Below are 23,800 nucleotides of genomic sequence, written 5' to 3'. Positions count from 1 at the left end.
CATACCCTCAAGAGGGGGGAAAGAGAAAGACTGGGAATGGCTAAACATTGTTGGTAGCCGCAACTCACTGCTGCAGAGAATTTCTTACACCAAAAGAAATTACAACCACTTCTGCTAAACTAACCCTTGAACTGTTGGAACAATCTTGTTGGATAAGAATCCATTGTTTCATTTGTATGGTCAGTGTGGGATTATTACATCCATTCAACACTCTTTCCTTGATGTGACTTTAAAAGGGTTACTTCCAGCAAAGGTTTAATTTTAAAGAAGACACACTCTTTTGCTTGCAATACAGTTAGAAACTTCAAAATAACATTTAGTTCCCTCCCGTGTTTTCTTTTTACCATTTAAAAATAATCACCCTTCCCCACAATACACAACTGAATTAAGATTAATATGTGTCTGTCTGGGAACAAATTCAATATTTTGCGTTTCTTTCTAATAAACTCAAACTCTGTGCATGGTCCAGACTCACTGGCTCATTGTGGTGATTCTCTAGACAAGCTATGCTAGTTCATTATTCACTTGCTTTCCAGAAAGTGGCTGTATTGGTCTGTTTTTACTAAAAAAATCCTCTACATACTTAGTGGAGAGAAACCCCATCAAATCTAGTAAGGCATTTCTGAATAGACCTGCAAATGGCTGGGAATTCTAATCTGACATGGCCAAAATAAAAACGGAAACAAGGCAGTCTTTTTATTCCAGATTATTTAATCCAGAATACTTTTGTCTGTGCTTTTCCTACCATCAGTTTTGGCCTCACCCACCACTGGCACTTTTTATGCAAAAAATGCTAGAGAAATAATCAGCCAATAACAACAGAATAGTACAGTTATCTGTTCTACACCTCTACTTAGGCTATCACATTAGAATGCAAGTATTGTTGGAAAAGGAAAAAATACTAAAAATCAAGAAAAAAGGAAATTATTTATGATTGAGCACCTGGTGGGTAGAACCATTTACTGACCTACGTCTTAGGTTAAGAGATGTTCAACGCATTTTCCCCACAAATACTTCCTCCCTCCCTTCCCCTCCCAATGAATAATACCTACAAATATTTTTTATTTTCATAAACATCGTGCAGCTTTAAAACATGGGGGTGTTCTATCAACTTCAGGATAGCTATTTCCCGCTCCACCTGGAAAAGAAAAGAAAAATACAAGAAAATATTAGAAAAGGTATCTTAAGCCTACATAAAGAAGCACAGCATATGGTTCTTCACTTATTACCGACTCCCCATCTCTATCCACTACCTTCCATTGACTTTTCCCTGTTTTAGTAATCTCATAGAAAACAAAGTAGATCCAGTATTCAGGAAATGGCAGAATTTAGGAATAATAATGTGTGTTTAGTAATAGCATGTTATTGTTGTTGTTTGTGAGTAAGAAGGCTCTCCTGGTGGTGCTGCTGTAATAGAGACTTACCTAATACATTGAACTATAAACCTGTATTGTCTATAAGGCCCTGGGTAACTCACTTCCAAAAATGTGGCTTAGCTGTGGCATAGTGCAAGTTGTGATCTCTGCTGCTACACTGCAGCCAAAGTAACATCCTGAGTGGAATGGAGACATCTATCTTGAGGCCTAGTCAGATAAACTTCCTACCTAGGCCTTTACTACTAAAAAACTTGAAGGATTACAGCAACTTTCCTGTGTTTCTAATTTTGGCCAGTGGGAGGTGTGTAACAATGATGGCTGTGAGTCTGCTTGACTCTTTACAGTTCCATGCCAATTGCCATTGCACAACAGGCTGGGACAGAACATGCCAGGATGCAGCAGCCACAGTACCAGTACGAATAGCAGTTTCTAAACTGAGTTCAGAGTTGAGTTCTTCTGATGCTACATCATTCTGCCTCTTAAGTACCAAGTGCTCAATCCCTCTTGGTTTCCCTCTCAATCCATCAGGCCATCTAATCAGGGCATTAACTGTTCATTATTATACAGATGTACCTGCCCATGTGTTGTTCATGGCCTGTAGATTCATCCATAGTGACACCTGCTGCAATTATGAAGCAGAATAAAACAGATATTTGCTAATTTCACATGCAAAATGAATCAAGGCTCCTGGCTGTGAAACATCTCTGTAATTCTCTATTCTTAACATAGGAGCTGATAGTAACTTTCCCAAAGCTGCCCATTAAATCCATGGAGATAAAAATAAAATATATCCATTCCAGTCTAGTGCTTGGTCCATATGATTATACTGAACTATTTTAGTTACTGAAGGATTTCCCCAAGGAAGCTTAATGAGAAATGATCAGTTGCTGAAAATTTCCAGGCATCATATATATCATCAGCAAATAATTACAGTAAGATTAATTGACCAAAGGTTTTAGCTATGTATGCAACCACAGCTCTACAGATAAGGCCCATCCTCTTCTCCCAGTGGCTAACCAGATGGCTTTAGGAAGCATCTGCAAGTAGGACCTGAGTGTAAGAGCACTCTCCTCTCCTGCAGCTTCCAGCAACTGGTATTTCTATACCACTTTATATTTTTTAAAACCTTCACTTTGAAACACACAAAAATATTAAATAGCACATTACAAAATATCAAAATAAGACATTACAAGTGAAGGTCAAGTACAAAGTACTTATTTAAAGCTGCATGATTAACATGAAAACAAAATACTCTCAAGCATTTCCACCAACCATAGAGATAACACAGGTAACCCTGCCAACCACTGTACGTTGCGAAGTGAACATCTGGTCTACAAAAAAATCCCTGGCAGCATTAAGCATAACTTGCAACAAGTTCATTCACCCATCTCTGTCTAGTGTAATAAAGTATAATACAAAAAGCAACATAATCACTCTCTCCCCGTCTACACTCAGGTAGGGCCTTACTCTATATTGGTTCAAGGTTCTTACACTGTGTGGAATTAAGCAACTTTGAAACACACAAAAATACAACCCAGACTCTCACTCTCAGCAGCAAAAAACAAAATTCCAGTTACCACCCAATAATATACCACTTATTTCTCCTACTGGATAATAAATGCAACAAGACAAAATTAAAGGGGATGGTACCCTTGTTCTCATGGCAACCTGAAGCAATGTCCCAAAGGGACTATCTAGCTGTTTCTGCTCTCCTCTTCTTTCTCCTCTGGAAGCAGCAACAGCATCCTGGCTGCCACAGCAACCAAGACTAGGGTGGGCACTGGGCAGACAAACTGAACGCCTCTTCCCTGTCCAGGGATCCCTTACTATCAGCTACAGGCAAAAAGCAAAGCAAACCAGTGTGTCTTCAGAGGTGAGGCTAAAGTGGCCTGCTTACCTAGTCTGTGAGCTGGGAGGCAAGTCAATTACTCATTGCTGTTTCCACTCTCCTCCTCCTCTAGAATGAGTAACAGCATCCTGCCTGGCAGGGCAATTGAGAACAGGGTGGGCAAACAGATGGAATGACCTCTTCTCCGTCCCAGGATCCCTTACCAACAGCATGAGCCCAAATATTTTGTCGTTTGCAAGGATGAGCAGGGGACTAGAAACAAAGCCCTCTAACGACTGAAAAAACTGGGCATGTTTAGCCTTGAGAAGAGAAGACTGAGAGGAGATATGATAGCACTCTTCAAGTACTTGAAAGGTTGCCACACTGAGAAGGGCCAGGATCTCTTCTCAGTCATCCCAGAGTGCAGGACATGGAATAATGGGTTCAAGTTACAGGAAGCCAGATTTCAACTGAACATCAGGAAAAACTTCCTGTTACAAGTGGTATGACAATGGAACCAATTACCTAGGGAGGTGGTGGGCTCTCCAACACTGGAGGCATTCAAGAGGCAGCTGGACAGCCACCTGTTTGGCTATGATTTAAGCTAGATTCCTGCATTGAGCAGGGGTTTGGACTTGATGGCCTTATAGGCCCCTTCCAACTCTACGATTCTATGGTTCGGGAAGTTCTAATCAAATACCTGACCATACAAGGTTGGAGGTGATTTAAGGAGGTTGATAGGTTGGTTGGTTGGTTGTTTATTTATTTATTTAAACAAGTTCATATAGACAACCATTTTCCTGGAACCAATTCTCCAATCTGTCTCTAAATCAGCTCCTCAAAAAAAAAATGAAATAAAATAAAATAAATTAACCTTCCCAATCACAATGTATTTCACCAAAATAATAGTGAAGATTGCTGTCGATTGTCAATACCTTTCTAATGTCCTATGGCCATCATAGCCTATTTACATTCATTCTACCCACTCTGCAAGGTTGGGTTCAGTTCAGGGGAAAGGTGGTCATGTGCTGCTTACTCTATTGCAGAAGTCTCACTTCTATCTTTAGCCCCAATTTTTGTTTGGCCAACCCATGGAACTCACTTCACTGTTGAATAGATTTGTTACATGTCCCTCTAGTAGGGTTGCCAGGCTCAGGGCCTGAGAATGATTCTGTATAGTATCTTTAAGAGAAGAGACAATTCAGCCAAGTGCAGGTTTTCATGCAACACTGTAATGGGAAAAACCACAAGGTAAAATTCTCCCTTCCCCCTGCACACCTCTTGGAGGCTGGGCCTGGCAACCAAGATGTCTTCTGTATCATTAAAAGTTGTGCAGGGGGAAGGGAGAATTTCACCTTGTGGTTTTTCCCATTACAGTGTTGCAAGAACACCTGCACTTGGCTGAATTGTCTCTTCTCTTAAAGATACAGAATCATTCTCAGGCCCTGAGCCTGGCAACCCTATCTATAAGCCTTCTTGAGAGTATCTGTGGGCCCAGCCTTTGATGGTCACAGTGCTGTTTGAGCAGGCAGATGGAGTGGACCAAAAGGGCCTGTGGAAGTGCTGTAACATGACAGATCACATATCACATTGGTACTCAGACAAGTGGTAGCATTCATAAGAATCATTCTATTTTATTCCCACACCAACTCTTTGAATGTTAGGGAAAGAGCATGTGCCTTGCCCAAGATCACATAAATAACTTCAAGGGTGATGGGAGATCTGAAACTGGATTTTTCACATCTAAAGCCAACACTGTAGACAATACATCATACTAGTTCTAATGGAAATCATTAGGGCAAGAGAGAGTGAGAGAGATTATGGTGATGATGCAGATCATAATCTCAAGTATCAGAACTGGTTCACATGTGGCCCTGCTGTGTAGACTGTACACACAGCAGGATAAAGAAATGAGCCTTAGGTATGTGCACTCTTCCATACTATGAGTAGAACTTTTAACAATAACAATAGCTTATGTATGAAAATGCTTATGAAAGTATGCTCCACTCATACAATCTATCCATCACTTTTGTGTGGTGAGTGGCACATGTAAGGTCTGATTCATATGATACTATGCACAAGGGGTGGTAGTGGTTGCACACATTACCACTGTATATATCTGACACACTTAAGCAACATTTGTGAACCAGCCCACAGTATGACATAAAATCAAGGTCACAGAACTAACGGAATACCCAGTGTGAGAATATAACAATTTCCCTGTATCACAAGCTAGAATTGAGACAATGAGATACTGTATGGAAGGTGGTTGTGCAAATGGCACAGACATGACACCTAATGGAGAATGTGTGAAGATTCATGTACTGTAAATGAGTCACAAATTCTCCTACCACCATGTACCATTTAGCGACCTTACAAAACCCAAACATTTAGAGGTTGATTGCTGTACCACTGACTGAGAAATGTTTGTGCAGTCCTTTAAAATGGTCATCAAATGAGGCTACTTTCTCTCCTTTATACAGTTCACCAATCATTTTGTTAAACTTTTTTTTTCTATTATGGTGTGCACACACAGGCACAGTTCTTTCAAGGTTGTACATTCCCTCTGTTCAGCACCGGAACATTCAACATGCAAAATTTTAACAAACACACACCGATCAGGCCTTTCTGGCAGCAAGGCAAGTTGCCATCTCATACGTTGTGGGGAAGACTTAGAGCACCTCTGATACTGGATCCTGAGTAGTGCTACTTTCATACTAAAGTCAGGAATTTGCTTTCTTTCTTTGTCTAGAAAGGCCTGCAGCACACTGAAGATTCATTGCTTTTGAAAAACCCCTGCTGCTGATGGCTGTGGCAACATGTCCAACCAAAGTGAGTGATGTGATGCTAGTGCTCTCTCAGGATACTTCTTAGTTACTGTCCAAAAGCTTAAGATGAACGGGCACAGAAAAACAGAGATTTATGGTTTATGTTGCTCAGACAAAGGCCTCAATTACAGTATTTTCTGCTTTTACTTCCAAGGGAAAAAAATAGGTAACAGAGCAAATATTCACTTGTGGCAACATGGTATCTAATGCTGAACCACACATTTTTAATTAATATAAGTTATACTAACTTTTCCGCCCCCGCAAGGGGCAGTTCTCAGTCATCAGCAAGTCTTCCTCCTTTATCTCAACTTTATTTTTTATTTAAAGCATGGCTTTTTTTAAAAATGGAAAGACAATATAACCTATTAGTATTTGACTTCAGAATTCTGAGATTTAGAGAGGTAGCCTTGATTGTTTTTGCTACAACACAGATTAAGGGTCTTGTGGCATCTTAAAGAGTAAAAAAATGTATAAAACAAGCTCTACTCCATAAAAACCTGTGCCAAAATAAATTTTTAGCCTTTAGATACCACAATATTCTTTGTGAGGTTTTAGACTATACTTATCCCATGTTTCCACAATTCTTGTTTCACCAACAGGGACTAAAAACGTTCATATTAAAAGCAAAATAATGACCATAACAAATAAAATCTACAAAGGAACAGGCTTTGATCTCTAGTCTATAATTCTGACAATTTAATGCAAGACAATGTGAGTTAATACTAACGTTTTCAGAGTAAACTGTGAATAAATGCTCACGTGCAGAAAAATCTATTTTTTCTTGGCACTTTATAGAATTTTGGATGAAATTTAATATTTTATGTAGTTTGAAGTAATTAAGAAGCAAGAAAAATGTGTTTGACCTTGTGAAAACTCTACCAGGAGCCCCGACTGGAGTTGAATGCACCATGACAGAACTTAAGAAAGAGTTCATTTAGTAATAGCATCTCCAAGAGGTAATGGAAGGCAGCATGAGTCATTAAAAATGTCTGCCCATACAGACAAATTAGCTCTTGCTGATTAAGTGGTGAACACAGAATCACAGCAAGCTGATGAGCACTAAATCTATGACACAATGGCCATCTGATTGCTTCTCCAGAGGCCCAGGTGATGGTTCACTATTCCACCAGAAGAGAGCTGAGTGCTGATTTGGTGAGCAATCAGGACATATGGTGAAGTCAGCAGACCATTGTGGATTCAACATTAACTACTCAGATGACTCATTTCACTACATTAAAAGGGTCATGAGAATTGGCCCTTGCACTGGTACTACACAAGACACAACAAAAGCAGTTTTGAACTTTCCCCACACTTTTTATGTCACACATGAATGTCAGTTTAGTAGAAAGCAGAAAATAAAATAAATGGACATTCTCAGTAATGTCACGTTTACATTTAGCTAAATGACAGGTTAGACCAGCCTTTCCCAACCAGTGTGCCTCCAGATGTTGTTGGACCACAACTCCCATCAGCCTCAGCCAGCATTGCCAATGGTCAGGAAAGATGGGAATTGTGGTCCAACAACATCTGGAGGCACACTGGTTGGGAAAGGCTCGGTTAGACAGATGGGGAAAAGGAGAGATGTTCTCTCAACTCCCTTTCCCACTCTTCCATTGATTGAGGCAGTTGCCATAGTCAGAAGAACTAGAGATGAGGCCTGGTCTTCTTTTCCAAGCCTGGCACTGTCCCCCCTTTCCCCAAATCAAATATGGCCTATAGGCTTTAAGAAGGAAGGAATAAATATTTATCTCATCCATCCACAAGGGTGGGAATCAGCAAAAGGAGAATGTTCTGCACTATCTCCTTCCCTTCCCTTTGCCACTCAGTGTCAGCATATTTGCCCAAACACCAACACTGTATGTTCTACAGTGCAATGGAATGAAAGGCAGGCTGTTCACTTAATGGGAGAAAGTAAATAAAGGACACCCCTTGAGTGGCAGCTAACATATCCTGCCCCCCAATCTTAGGCAAGCTTGAAATTTGGAATGAGAAACATGTTTTCCCCCCTCTTATAGCTATATCAGTTTGCAGCCCAATTAAACTTATGTGAGAGCCAAAGAGCCTTTAAGAATAAAACAAACCCTAATCTGCAGAGCCCTGACCTAGCTTATGCTTCCTGGTCACACCTTCAGTGGAATGGAGTGTTGGAAACCGCCTTTTATAGTAGAGATTGCAGAGAAGCTTGCTAGGCTTTGGCTTAATGAGCGTCAGAAGTTCATAATTCTCACCTCAGAGAAAAGAGAAAATTACAAGAATCCTGAATTCTTCTACAGCTCAGGTTAGATCTGAGTGAAAGAAGAATTCCTGGATACTCACCCAACCCTCAAGTTCCCTTCTCTTTAACAAGACTTCCCCAGTTAGGGCAGTAGCAGTGTCATTCCAGCTGTAAGAACACAGAAAATCAAATCTCCCCCTCCCTTCTCTCTCCAGAGGCACTGGTAGTGTGCCAGGAAGAAAGGCTCCAGTGGCCCTTTGGAACGTTAGTGTTCCCAGAGGTGTCTCCAATGTCAGGATCAACAACTCATCTTCCTCCTTCTCTCTTCCTGCAGCTGGAATGTCACTGTAACTGCTGCTCTAGTCAGATTAATCTTGTTTAAAGGGGAAAAGGTGGTGTGGGGGGTAAGTGGGAGGCAAGGGTGGGAAACTTATGAAGCTGGATTGGCTGGGGGGACACACACACAATCCAAGCTCTTTCTGATTTTTGTGGATATAGCCCAATTTATTTTCAGAGCCAAATCTAATATGAATTATGAGCAGAAAGGTGCCCATCTCTACTTTATAGATATATTAGCCTGATTTTAATAAAAGGTTATTTATGTCTCATGTGTGAAAGCAATCTCTTCCTACATAATATAGGTCCTAAAACATTTCCAAACCAGCATGTCTAGTGATTATATCAGAATGCTCAGACAGTGCTTCCATTCCAGAATTGGCCTCTCCTTTCTTTGTGACCTTCAACAAGTCAATGATTTCTCTATGACTTACATCCCCCATCAGTGACATGAGATATTTGGTAAAATTGCAACAGTTATAAACTCTGGATTGTACTACCTGGGAACATGGGAAATCAGACTCAGCTAAAATTGCAGGAGCAACATGAGGATAATAAATTTCACCTGGCTTTGTCTTTGCTCTCTCAAATGAAATGTCTGTCTGTATTTATTATTGCTACTCTGTGTAACTGAATTAAATACTGAAAGCCCAGGATAATGACAAGATCTATATCCAGATTCCTGTGGAAATTGATACAATACCACCATTAATTCTTTCCCCATTCCATAGAAACATTACAGAGACACTGGGTAGTAGTTCTATCAAAAGCTTAAAGTGTGGCCACATTCCCTAAATTATCTCAGCAGCAGCCTAAGAACATGAGTTCACATTTTCAGGGAAACACCAGTGGTTGATATAGGCTGGACAGAGCCTGCAGTAATTCTGTTGCTGGATTGGTTCGGAGAACACAGTGGAAATCCATGTAATCACCAAACCATCAGTACCAAGCCTCCAAAATAAAACCAGATAGGTCTTAAATGTAGGATACAACATTGCATTCTTCCCCTGAATTTTGCCACAATTGGTGTCACTTTTATGCCCCCTTGCGCTAGGAAACCCACATACTGCAATCTGGCTTCAAGCCAGGAAGGATGAGACTAGAGCCCTGCAGGGCTGACTGCTTTAATGCAGTTACAATTATCAGAGAACAAGCCAAGCCTCAAGCTGCTGGGCTGGAGAGAGGCTCCTGGAGTAAACAGGTATCATGGAGTGACTTTCGCATAATATTAAAAAGATCCATCCATCTGCCATGCAAACCCCAGGCCCAAGATACGAACCCAGCTTCATTTTAAGTCTCCCTTTTCTGCAAGAGGCTTTGTCCAGGCCATGGCAAAAGCATTTGAGCTGGAGGGAGGGGTCAGAAATGACTTTAAAGTGGACAGAAAGTCCTATAACTTGCTTTGTGACCTTGCAGGTGCCAATTAGAGGTTTTTAGGGTCTAAGCAGGGAGCTAATTAGCTGCTAGGATGCTTCACTGCCTCTGCTAATGAAAGAGACTAATACGAAGGCAACATTTCCCTTAGCAGGAGCAATGCAAAATCTTCACTTTTGTCCTCACTTCCAGCCCTTTTCCTCCAGGAAGATTAGCTGCCCTTTGCTTTAAGCTCAATTCACATGGATGGATGTCAGTGAGAAGCACAGCACTTTCTTAGCAGACTTGCAACACAATCTGCAAAGTCCATCATAAGAGGCAAATGCCATGAGTGTCTCTTATGGACCCTCTACATTTTTTTACATTCATTTTCCCTCTTTTTGGTGACTGTGTTAGTTGAGGAAGGATGGAACTGCATGTGTTTGCTCCATAAATGGATGGAAAGAGAAGCTAGCATTACCTTATTGTATCCATCTGTTTCACGCACATTCCCAGCAGCCTCTTCCTTATGTAGCAGAAACTTGAAAGGCTGCCCTTTCCACAGAGGCAGTGAAAGGAAGAACTAGGTAACATTTCCACTCCTTCTGGCCAGGGGGTGCAGAAGTAAGTTTGAAATATCCAACAGTTGTCCAAGCATTGAGATAGGAACTTTAGTTTCCCACACACACACACACCTTTAGAGCTCATGGCCAACTTGCATGGTAGCTGATTTAATGATGGCCCTTAATTAAACAGAAGAATACAGAGTGTCCGAAGACAATTAACTGATTAACATTTTTGTCTACATTAATATCTGGAATTCCAAGTATTATCTCAAAGTATTGTAAATGCCACACAAGCTGTGGATACTCATGACCATTCCCTCCCATGAGATCCCACCGCCCTCATTAAATGATGGGCTTCACAAAAGATTCAAGACATGTTTGGGTTGATTAAGTGATTCATCAAATGCAAAAGTTCCATTTTGACCTTTCCGTAACTTATCTCACCAACTCCAATCAGACCTCACCAAAACCATTTGAAGGCCAGAATCTACCTATCTGACCTAGCTTATTTATTTATTTATGAATGAATGACTGAAATTTATATCCCACTTTTCACCACATATCTCAAAGCAGCTTTGAGAAAAATAAAAATAAAAAAAGAGAAAGTACAAAATTTAAAACATCAACGAGTAAAACATTAGAACCGCTGTCATGGTGCAAAGTCCTCCTGAAATAAAACCATTTTGACCTGGCACGTCAACCTTAGCATTCTAAATGAAGGCATGACTCCTTACTGACATGAGTTGTGCTTCTGGTCCATGGCGGCCACTAATAGATCTTCTCAGTGATTGACTTGGGACAGAGGGGTAAGGTGGTCCTTATGGTATCCTAGGCCTTAGGTGTTTAGGGTTCAATACACTAGTACAAGAAACTTGAACCTGGCCTGGTAGCAGATGAGAGGCTGGTGCAGTTGTTTTAACACTAGTGCCATGTGTTGGAGGTTGTCTGTTCCCATCACTATAAGCATAACTGCTGAAGAAACTTAGTTATACTTTCATTTTATTTATTTATTTATTTTAATTAATTTGATTAATTTTTTAAACAAAATCTAGTTTCAATTTTAAATATCAGATTTATTTATTTAAAATATTTTTATCCACCCTGCTTGCCCCCCATACAACCCTATAACAATGAGCAGCCTGGAGGAGTAGAAAACTGTTTTTAGCCTTACCCCACTCCAGAAAGGAGGTATTGTGCTTGAAATGCCTCAGTCTGATACTGAAGAAGCACCCACATTCAGGCATTTATTTTTCATTTCTCCTTCTATTAAACAGAATTCTATGCTGTTGGAACAAAACTGGAATACTCAAGAGGATCAGTGACATTGTACAAGGCAAACAGAACCACCACACACCATTATTCCACGGCCTCTGAGAAAAGGACATCACATACACAATCAAAAAGTCAAGTCTGCACTTTTGTCTCTCCATCTGCAGAAAAGCATAGGTGTGAGGGAAGGAAAGGGAAGGCCTGGGCTGAAGTAGTGCAAAGTACACTCCTGTGATTGATGAAGCTATGCCAACCTAGCTTTACCCCTCTTCCCCAGTGGGGCTTCAACAGGCTTGATTATAACTGGCAGAGTTACCCACACCTGCAACGCATCTCATTTCTTTCTCTGCCTTCAGTAGCAGCAGCACCAGCAGCAAAGTTTGGGTTCAAGTTCAGCGAGCTATTTATACAGATGTGGAAATAAGGTGCTGAAGTAATACGGGGGGGATATCCTAAATAAAATGTCTTTGAGGAATACATTGTGCATACAACCCCCTGTTGACATCTTAGCAATTAAACTCATTGCTTCTCACTAGCACTGTCTTTATTGACAGGAAAACTAGGGTAGTAGTACATAAGAATGGCACCTTTTCTGGGCCAAGGCTATAGGGAGGCAAGGAACAAACCAGGCAAGAGGCCACACATACTGGCAGCAGAAGAGGTTGGGTGACATGTCCAGAGAGCATGAGAGGACTGGGATGTATGGGCAAGTGACCAACAGCAGCCAGCTGCTGATAAGAGACCCAGAGAGCTCATGGCTCACAGAGTATCCCAGAGGCTACAAGCTGAGAGACTCAGCAGTAGGCAATTGGGTTGATGTAGTCCTTGATTGAGAATGAATCTGTGAAGGAATACGGGGCAGGAAAAGAGGCCTAGAAACTCCAGTATCCAGATGTATGTGTTGTTGTTATATCCTGCCCTTCCTTCCAGTAGGAGCTCATGGCAGCAAACAGAAACACAATAATAATAATAAAAACAGACATTAAAATATATCAAAACAAAACATCTTTAAAAACATCTCTTTTCAAAAGATTTAAAAACATCTTAAAAAGCAATTCCAACACAAACACAGACTGGGATATGGTCTCTACTTAAAAGGCTTGTTGAAAGAGGAAGGCCTTCAATAGGCGCTGAAAAGATAACAGAGATGGCACCTGTCTAATATTTAAGGGGAGGAAATTCCAAGGGATAGTTTCCACCACACTAAAGGTCCACTCGCTATGTTGTACGGAATGTGCCTCCTGATAAGATGGTATCTGCAGGAGGCCCTCACCTGCAGAGCACAGTGATTGACTAGGCATATAAGGGATAAGACGATCTTTCAGGTATCCTGGTCCCAAGCTGTATAGGGCTTTGTACATCAAAACCAGAACCTTGAACTTAGCTCGGTAGCTAATGGGCAGCCAGTGCAATTCTTTCAGCAGCAGGGTAATATGTTGACGATACCCTGCCCCAGTGACCAGTTGTACCACTGCATTTTGCACCAGTTGCAGCTTCTGGACCAGCCTCAAGGGCATCCCACATAGAGTGCATTACAGTGATCCAGCCTGGAAGTTACTAGTGCATGGTCAACAGGCTAACCTGGTCCAGAAACAGCTGCAGCTGTCTTACCAGCCAACGCTGGTAAAAGTCACTCCTAGCCACTGAGGTCACCTGGGCCACTAGTGACAAAGGGTTCCAGGAGCACTCCCAGACTATGAACTTACTCTTTCAGAGAAAGTATGACTCCATCCAAAGCAGGCAACTGACCAATCATCCACCAACCTACAGCACTTCCATCTTGCTAGGCTTCAGACTCAGTTTATTAGCCCTCATCTAGCCCACCACCGAGTCCAGGGCTTGCACAGCCTCTCCCAATTCAGATGTTACAGAGAAATAAAGCTGAGTATCATGAACATACTGCTGATACCTCGCCCCAAATCTCCTGATGACCACTCCCAAAGGCTTCATACAGTTGTTAAACAGCATCGGGGACAAGATGGTACCCTACTGCACTCCACAGCACAACTGCCAGGAGGCCGAAAGTCAATCACTCATTGCTATTCTGTGAAAACAGCTCTGGAGGTAGGATTGTAACCACTGTAAAACAGTGTCTCCGACACCTGTCTCACCAAGTCTACTCAGATACCATGGTCAATAGTATCAAAAGCCGCCGAGAGATCAAACAAAAATAACAGGGTCGCACTCCCCCGTCCCTCTCCCAATAAAGGTCATCCACCAGGGCGACCAAGGCTGATTCAGTCCCATAAAAAGACCTGAACCCATATTGGAATGGGTCAAGATAGTCTGTTTCATCCAAGAATATTTGAAATTGCTGTGCCGCAGCCCTCTCAAACACCTTCCATAAAATGGGGTATTTGCAACTGGGCAGTAGTTGTCACAAACCAATGAGTCCAGGGTGGGCTTTTTAAGGAGCAGTCGGATCACCACCTCATTCAGGGCAGCTGGAACCACTCCCTCCCACAATGATGCATTGACCGCATGCTGGATCCATTTGGCCATACTCCTTCAGCAAGCTTTAATAAGCCAATAAGGGCAAGGATCAAGAGGGCTGTTGCAAGCATCTTGCCCATGTCATCAGGCCACATCAACTGATCCCAAGATGTTTCAGCAGATGTTACACTGGACACATCACTGGGGACTACATTAGAAGTGGATGGGGCATCATGATTGCTACGGAGGTGAACAACTTTACCCTCAAAGTGCCTTGCAAACAATTTAACAGTGGGCCTCCATTTCCTGGAGCTGATATCAATAGACCTCTGACAATATGGAAAGGCTCCACTACACAGCAACTTAAGCATGTGATGGTGGCCTTCTACACCACCCTCACTGCCACACAGTAGGCATGGTTATTATGTATTACCCGTGCCCGAACAGCATGTCTTTCGCCACTCTAACTGGGTTACGCATGCATGCATGTTTGTGTACACAAATATATTTAGGACTGTTGCTGTTGAGCGCTGCCTTCCAGCAGTGAATGGCTGTAAGACTGAAAGAACAGGTAGTCCAGCCTGTTTCATTGCCCTTAGCTCAATGGTGTACCAAGATGCAAACCAGGTTCCACAACGCCAGAGAGGGCGCTTAGGAACAACTGTGTCAACAGCCCACGCGCCTTGCTGTTCCACAGTCTGACAAGGGCTTCAACAGGGTCACCTGCTCTATCTAGTGGGAACTCCCTCAGGGCATTTAGGAACCCAGTGGATTCCATTTTTCTTCAGGTGCAGACCACCTTAATCTGTCTGCAGATCTCCCTGCAGGGGAGGATCGGAGCCATAAGTCTAAACTTCACCATGAAGTGGCTGACCATGACAACAGAGTGATATCCAACCCCCCATCTCCAGACCACGCCTTCCTCCATCTGGAGCAAAAATGAAGTCAAGATTGTGCCCTGCCCTATGCATTGGGCTGGTGACAACTTGAGACAGCCCCATAGTCATCATGGAGGCCATGAAGTCTTGAGCTGGAACACTAAAGGCAGCCTCAGCATGGACACTGAAATCACCTAGGACAGCTCAGTCAGAAAAGCTGCCGGGCAGCAGGGTGAACGGTATACCAATAGTAACCCTGGGCTCCTGCTGGGAGGAAGGGCGGGAAATAAATAAAATAATAAATAAATAAATAAAACCCTAGTTTACTGTCTCCTTGGCCTGACATCAGGTGCAGGCCCTCACAGCCAGCTCCAAGATAGAGTGGTTTCCTGGTGACAGAGATGGAAGTTCTGTAGACCACAGCAACCTCTCTCCCTGGTCTCTGCAGCCTATGCTGATGTTACACTGATGGCTTATCCAAACGGAGTGGGATAATCCACGGTTTCCATATTCGGCTTGTCATCTGATAGTCCTCACTTTGCCTTTTAGTTCGCTCTTTCCCAATTAAAAAAAATGCTTTTTTGCACCCGCACACGCAGCGGTAAGACCCCTACATTCTTTTTGCTTTTTCCAAGCTCCGCCTCTAAAACATCCCCCTATCAACCAATTGGTCAGCAAAAAAATGACGTATGCTCCTCTCCCCCTTTGCAACGAAGCACAATATGGCTGTAAAGGAGTTCTCGCCTGGGTAGGAAAGGCTACTAGTAGGTTTCATGCCTGCTTTCCCACGGAGAATGAAATTGACACCCTTTTCTTGTTTGCATTTGCGATATTACACTTAAAATAATGTATGCTTTTCTGCCTTTATTGATATTTAAGGAGATACACACGCTGGCAATGCACTTATTTCTCCAAAAAAGCAAGAAACGTGTCCCCCCCCCTTCTCCCTTTCCTTCCCAGGGAGAATGAAATTGACAAAGCTTTCCAGCAGGCTTGAAACCGACCAAAAACTCTTTTCTTATTTGCATGTGCAATATTACACTTAAAGGAATGTATGCTTTTCTGATTTGAAGCAAAAACCCCAGCAAGTAGAATGAAATTGACAAGGCTTTCGGGGGCAGGCTGAAACCGACCCCCCCCCCTTTCTCGCTTGCTGTACATTGCAGATCTCACCCAGAGCGGCCGCCCAGTTTGCAGGCTGGCAAAAAATAAAATGCATCTGCACAGTAGTTGCAGACACCCCCCCAACACCCCACCATTGCGATGATTGGTTCAATTTTCCTGGGCTTATTCTTGCACATGTGCAAAAGTGCAGATACGTGATTGGCTGGAATGAGGAGAAGGGGCAAGGGGAAATGCCCAAGAACCGCCCATCAGCTGTAAAGTCCACGGTATTGCATCCAAACTCCTGAAGGCACAGCGGATGATTTCCGATTTTAAACAGCAAATCGCATTTTTGCCGGTATTTCAAGGAGCGAATTTAACCCACGAAAATGTGTAACAGCACCAGACGTCATTTGGATGACCGAAAAATAATGAACACACATAGCGGGCGTGTCACACATTTTGCAGTCATCTGGATGAGCCCTGAGTATCTAGCTGGGAAAAGCTGGGTCAGATCAACTCCTCCCAGCTCACCCACCCAGGTCTCAGTAATGCAAACCAAATCAGCACCCTCGTCCATCATGGATGAATGTGATATTATTGTGTACTGATCTGGCATTAAACAATAGCACACACAGGCCAGTGGGCACAGCAGATGAAAAATGAGGAACCCGTCTATGGGAGGAGTGGGAGCGAGGAACAAGGAGTAGATAGCCTTGAGTATCTAGAGTACGAGAAAGCTAATACTGTTCCTGAGAGCACCATAGAATCATTGTTGACACATGTTAAAAGCACCCAGGCAACCCTACCAAAGTCAATCCCAGCAGATATTTAAAAGAAGGTTTTCTTTCCAGCAGACTTTTATAGGCTAAACTGTTTTTAGGAGATTTAACTGAAGTGGTGTTTCTTAACTAGTACTGGCATATTTTAAATGGGTGCAATCTGATTGTTTTAAAAATGAACTTTGTACACTGCATTGGTCCTGAAGAGGGAGAGAAAAATCAGGATATAAATCTTATAAACAGAGAAAAAATTGCCATGGTTTCAGGTAAAGTGAGTTCCTTGAAAAGGCCTGCACAGTTTGATTCCAGCCACACTGACTGCCTGGTCCCACAATCACTGTTACCTTCATTGTAGGCAAACATGTAAAGGCAAAGGACAAGGGAACTTCACAGACAGGATTATGTAGTGACTACACTTCCATCCCCTTTCAAAAACAAAACTACAGTGGTTATAAGTCATATACGTATAAAAATTGCTCTGTACACAGAAGAAGGTCTTGCTGATAATTTTGATATCAGCTTGCAAATATATAGCTATTTCTAAGGCATGCCATAGGCTAATGTTCATGCTGTGATTTTTAAAAGCAGTCATTCTGTTTTGCTGCCTAGCACTGGTGGATTTCTTTATTGCCACCCCCCTTTCCCTATTGTATCCAGAACCACTTTCAGCCCTGTGAGAAAGTCAGTGCAGCAAAATGCCTTGCCATCTCACCATGGTGTTGCTGAGCAAATGTTGAATAATATGTGTGCATATGCACACATGTGCGCACGCATGCATGTGCACACACACCTTTATATGACAGAGCTGCTTCCACCCCCAAAACTTTTGCATGATTATACACCCCCAATGCTGCAGCAGAGAGAATGGCAGAAACAGCTATATTTTCAACGAAAACCATTCATCGGCTGTTATTGTATGCAACTCAGGCTGCACAGTATGAGACCACAAAGAAAAGCAAGCACACATACACAGGCAGAAAGCAAGGCAAAATATTATATCACAAAATTTGCCTCGGTGTTGACAGCAAAAAGGCTGCCTGTGCTCAGCCCAGCACCACCTCAGGCTCACTGTGTGACAAAGGCAATGACAACAAACTTCCTGGACCCCCTCTGTGAAGACATCATAGTCCCCTGCCTTGTAGAGACAGCCAGAACAGCAGCAGCATCAAATCATCCCATCAGTGCTATTCCCATCCAGGATCCTACCTGGCAGGGAGTTAAGTGATCAAAGCAACCAGGAAATATCATTTTGTTTTCAGGTTATTTAAGCCTCTCCTGCTTCCCCCACATAACACATCCCTCTCATTAGCGGGAACACTGGTGATATTCTGCCAGCCATCAGCATCAAGTAGATATGAGTTCTAGGAGGAATGTATAAGGGAAACCACAGACAGCACAGTCCCCTAGTCACTGATGTTTGTGGCTTTGAATTATCTTTGGCATACACATCCATCATCATCATCTCTACTACCTACCCTTCACCATTAGGTCCCAGGGGAAGTTACAGAAATTTAAAATACAGAATTGAAAACCATTAAAACACATTATATTCACAGGAATAGGGTGGATCCTAAAAACATACATCTCAGGTGCCAAAGGCTAGGGTAAAGAGGCGCATTTTTAGCATACACTGAAAACTGTATAGCAAAGGTGCCAGACGCACCTCTGTAGAGAGGGAATTCCACAACTTAGGGTCTGCCACAAAGAAAGCTCTCTCCCAGGCCACTATCCCCCAAACTTCTGAGAGTGGCAGAACTACCCAGAAGCCTCATCATCACCCACACCCTATCCACATCCTCTCCAAACTCTTCTCTTTCTTGAAGATAATTTCTTGTTTTGTACTATCATTTTGGTGGTTGCATTTTGCCAAATGAAGGAAAGGCACCTTGGGGCATCTTCACCTGCCTGCGGAATTACTCAAGTTTACTAGAGGTTGGCTGCCCAAGCAGTCCACCCACATCACCAGTTTGCTTTGCCTAGAAGGACTTCATGAGATGTACAAGTTTCCTTGTTTGCTCTTTGCTAATCTGTGGTAGAATGACAGGTGGAATGAACCTGTGCACTCCTAGAGCACAATTCAGGTTAAGATGTTGGACTAGGACCTGGGAGACCAGGGTTCAAATCCCCACATAGCCATGAAGCTCACTGGGTGACCTTGGGCCAGTCACTGCCCCTCAGCCTCATGAAAACCCTAGTCATAGGGTCGCCATAAGTCGGAATCGATTTGAAGGCAGTACATTTACATTTTTACACCTGCTCTCTATGTATAATCATTCTGCCCAATCTTGTTCAATGTCATTTCAGTTTGTCAAAGCTCACAACAACTTTGGTCAAACAAAAAATAGCAACAACCATAACAATCATTTCCCTTCTCTGTTAACTATTAACCTGTTAACTAATGTTGGACTAGGACCTGGGAGACCAGAGTTTGAATCCCCACTTGTCCATGAAACTTACTGAGTGATCTTGGGCCAGTTACTGCCTCTCAGCCCAACCTACCTCACAGGGTTGTTGTGGGGATTAAATGAGGAGGGGGAGAACCATATATGCCACCTTCAGCTCCTTGGAGAAAAGGTGGGATATAACAACAACAACAACGATGTTGATAACTTCACCCTCTCACTATTCTGCATAATTGCACTTTTACTGCTTTGTTGACTGTCTTACAGCATAATCAATGAGACTTACTCTCTAGCAAAGGTGTTTAGGGTGCATCCTTAATTCTGCAGCAAGCAGATCACCTTGGGGGTGATTCTACAGTATGGGTAGCCAACATGGTGCCCTTCCGATGTTGCAGAACTACAACCCCCAATGGTCAGAGATTATGGGAGTTGTCTAACAATTTCAGGAGGACGTTAGCTACTGCTGTTCTAGAGGCTGTTTTCCTCGCAGAGAGGGATGCTAACGGCCTAGTTACTCATAGTGCCTGGTTTACGAGTAATCCTTAGGATGCCACTATCAGTGAGCACCTTGGCTCCACTGTTCGGTTACAGAGGCCATATTGGGCACAAATATCCTAGCATCCCTCTCTCTTACCACTAGTTTCTGTGGTACTGAGCCCACTCTGTTCCTCTGATCTGCATGGCTCCCAAACTGAGACTGATGAATGTACCCACATATAGTTTTTGTCACAATTTTAGCCTCCCTTGTGGTGGCCACTTTCCCTCCACAGACCACAGTGGCTCCCTGCTCAATGGGAGCATGTTGTCTGATTCATCACCACAAGCAGAATTTGCAGTAGCTTCCACAATGTGGGTCAAGTGGGTTTAAATGGTAGATGCTACTTATGGTAAACAAGTACAAAAAATAACAGAAAAAAAGAACTTTGTCATGAGCAAACAGCTGCCAGATAGTCTTCAACGTACATATATCCCACGATCCTTTACATGTATTATAAAATGCCTGAGGGTTCCAAATGGGTGGAGGCTGTTTCTCTTTCAACATTATGAAGCTAAGGCAGAGCATGTCTACCACCATTTTTAACCCACATCATGAAAGTGCCTGGATTATATTCAAATCACTCTCTGGTGTGACGTCTCTGCCTTAGCAGGTACATCAGGCAGAAACATGGCAGTTTTTAGAAAGTTTTCCCAACATGATGATGAAGTAACAGGAAAAAACAACATCTGCTAAATTTCTGTCTCTTACACAACTGTTAAAGTTACTGGTTGTCCTCCTGCTTTTGGGGGGGCGGGAAGGGTGGCGATGGCAATCCTAGTCTATTTCAACAGGAAATCATGAAGCCACTTTTTAAAAAAAGTTTTTTGTTTTGTTTTGCAACAAGAATATAAGATGTGTTCTCCAAAGGTTTACAATTTCACACAGGATGGAAAATCAATTTCCCAACCAATCCCACTGTGAAGCACATGTTAAGCCAAGGATTTGTTTCTACTGGTACACACAGAATCATAATTTAATGCTATCCGGTTTCTTATTGAAACAAGTTTTGCCACAGTGAAACCGTGAGAAGAGAAAGGGCTGTCAGTGGGTTAAAATGGAACCTTCTTTTTCTTTGTACCCAAGGCTGAAATATTTCCTCATTTCAACTTTCCTTGCTCTGGCGCCCTGCATTTTCTTTTAGCACAGTCGTCTTTGTTTTGTTTTGTTTGGCTACAACACCACCAAGCACCAAGGGATCAAGCTGAGCATTTTCGCTCCTTTGTTCAACAGAGTAATGTTGGGGCACAAGATATCTTCACACAGCAACCACCAGTGCAGCTGTGATGCTTAAGACGTCAGCATCATTAAGAGCTGCTACCTTCTGTGCACTCGGCTTTCCCTACACCACCCACAGCCCATGCCATACTGGAGCAGCCCACCTCTCCTTGGAGGGTCCACACAGCTAGCTGCGTTCTGTCCTTGCACATCTTCACTCACACACAGAACATATACTCGTTAATCATTTGGGATCCAGCTGTCTCTACCATCACCGCCTAAAAACTAAGGATATTATCTCTTTGAGGCTATATAAAGATCCGCCTTCCCTAATATTGCCTTTAAAGATAATGTCCTATTTTTTTGTCACTGAACAAAAAGGTGGAGGAAAGGGACACAGGAAAGAAAGAAAAAATGGCAAGGTGAGTTTCCAAAGGGATGCACATCAGGATTCCTATAGATTGCTTAATGGTAGATGCCGCCTAAAATAACTACTAGATAGCAACATAAAAGGACCTTAACATACAAAGAAAAATAATTCTGTTCAGAAGATATCCCAGTCCAGTAAACCACTTGAATGCTACAACAGTTCCACACCAGTTGCTGGAAATAGCAGGAAGGAAGAATGCTCTTTCATTCAGGCTTGCGGACTTCCCATGGGCATCTGGTTGGCTACTATGAGAACAGACTGCTGGATTAGATGGGCCACAGCCCTGATCCAGCAGCCTCTTCTTATGTTCTTATGTCAGACATGCAACTGAAGAATCACAGGATTTGGATCAGGAAAGTGCCTCATCCAGCCACCTACAATATCCCTCCATAAGTTCAAGCACCTGGTTAGTCCATAGTAAGGGAGCAGAAATTTTAAAAAGTCCCATTCCAGGTGAGGACAAAGGTTAAAGCACAACAGCCCTGCAGAGGCTGTGATTCTCAAGTTCTGGGATACAAATCAGTCACTGGAATACAGATAAAGCCCACTGCACTACATTTGATTTTAGATTCCTAAGACTCATAGGTTTATGACATAACACCCCTGTGACTGTGTTCTTTGCTTTTCCCAAGACATGTTCCCTTTCATCCATGTGCTTGAAAACATGCATCACAAGCAAGGAGCACTCCATTAAAAAATCATGAGAAGGATGCCCTGAAACTACTATTCTGGCCCAAGCATACTGAAATTCTTTTTTTCAAAATCACAAAGAATACATTTGGCTTTCTTCCACTATTAAGGGAAACCTCAGACAAATTTCCAAGATGGTCTCTACAGGGCTAGTAGAAATTTAATTACTAGGTTTTTTTAATTGGGAAAGAAAACTTTTCATTCTTTATGATTCCAGGAAATGGGCTGCAGGGCAACCATCAAGTATTATGAGACTGTAATAAAATGGTTCCATTTGGCAATACTGGACCAGTTTTATGGTCCAGTAGAGATGTAGCTACCCCAGCTATTGATCAGAGTGCATAAGGTTAAAAGTTAATAACTTTCCAGTAGTCCCTCCTCCCCACAACTGTGGAATGCTGTCCCTAAGGAAGCCTACCTGGAGTCAACACTGTTGTATTTTGGCACCAGGACAAGACTTTTCTTTGCTCTCAGGCATTTAATTGAGGTTTTTTCTTGCTGCTGTGGAATTTATTAGTTTGTTCTTTAATGGTGAGTCATTCAATATTATTGTGTGAATGTTTTAATTTTGGGTTATTTGGAATGGCAACTTTTAGTTGAAATTTTATTGTATGCATTTTTGTTATATTCATGTAAGTTACCTTGAGACCCTTATAATAAGGCAACAAATAAAGATATAATCATAATCACTCAACTTCTGCAGGCCACGTCCCATGCTATTTTCTTCCAACTTCAGCCTTAAGGCACCTGGGAGTAACGGCATGGCATTTGAAGCGTGGGAATGGTGAACACTAAGATGTACATTTAGAAAAACCTGGATGTGTCTTAATGCTGAAATAGACATGCCCCTAACTATTTGCAAATTACATTGATACATATGCACTGATATACATCTTAAGAGCCATGACAGTAAATAGTAAAACTGGAAATTGACTTTAATGCTCACAGACAAGCAGGAAACTGAAAGCATCACCAGGTATCAGTATGCATTGCATTCATAAGTGGGGGATAAGGCTGCTGCTGCTGCACAACATGTAATACCCTGTACCATGGGCTCTGGAAGTGATAATGAGAAACAGAGAAGCTGAGGTTGTGATGGAAAAGTAATAGTGGATACTTTCTTTTGAAAGAGGAGATATTTTATGCCCAGGAAGTAAGCTAAATCTATATCCTAGGGGGCAACATGCTCTTCCCAAAAGGGGCACACTGGAACATATTATGAAGCTAAGAGCTACAGCAGATTTGTAGAAGTTATTTAGTTTATTTATCTGGTCCCACAATGCAGAGTCCACAGTCACGATTAGCTGCACAAGCACAACAGCAGGAGAATTTCAAAAGCAGTCTATTGTTCAAAGGGAAAAGAAAATAATCTAAGATTGCAGAGAAGCTAAATGAATTCTTTGCATCTGTCTTCACAGTGGAAGATATAGGGCAGATCCCTGAACCTGAACTAACATTTGCAGGAAGGGATTCTGAGGAACTAAGACAAATAGTGGTAACGAGAGAGGAAGTTCTAAGCTTAATGGACAATATAAAAACTGACAAATCACCGGGCCC

At 42.3% G+C, this 23,800-nt stretch overlaps 1 protein-coding gene across 15 annotated transcripts in view; it reads right to left on the bottom strand.

The window, feature by feature from the left end:
• Window positions 1–23,800, bottom strand: part of BRSK2 (BR serine/threonine kinase 2) — a 708,663-nt gene that overhangs the window by 208,020 nt on the left and 476,843 nt on the right. For all 15 annotated transcript variants that reach the window (XR_009760589.1, XM_061610115.1, XM_061610101.1 and 12 more), the window contains one exon: window positions 1,053–1,138. Coding sequence is in view for 13 of the 15 variants with exons in the window: in XM_061610115.1 (XP_061466099.1) it covers window positions 1,053–1,138 (86 nt within the window). In the remaining 2 variants the exon portion in view is untranslated. The remainder of the gene's footprint in view (window positions 1–1,052; window positions 1,139–23,800) is intronic.

This window comes from Rhineura floridana, chromosome 2, assembly GCF_030035675.1.
Source record: "Rhineura floridana isolate rRhiFlo1 chromosome 2, rRhiFlo1.hap2, whole genome shotgun sequence".
Taxonomy (NCBI): Eukaryota; Metazoa; Chordata; class Lepidosauria; order Squamata; family Rhineuridae; genus Rhineura; species Rhineura floridana.
Note: the sequence above shows the minus strand (reverse complement) of the source record. Positions and strands in the feature narration are given on the sequence as shown.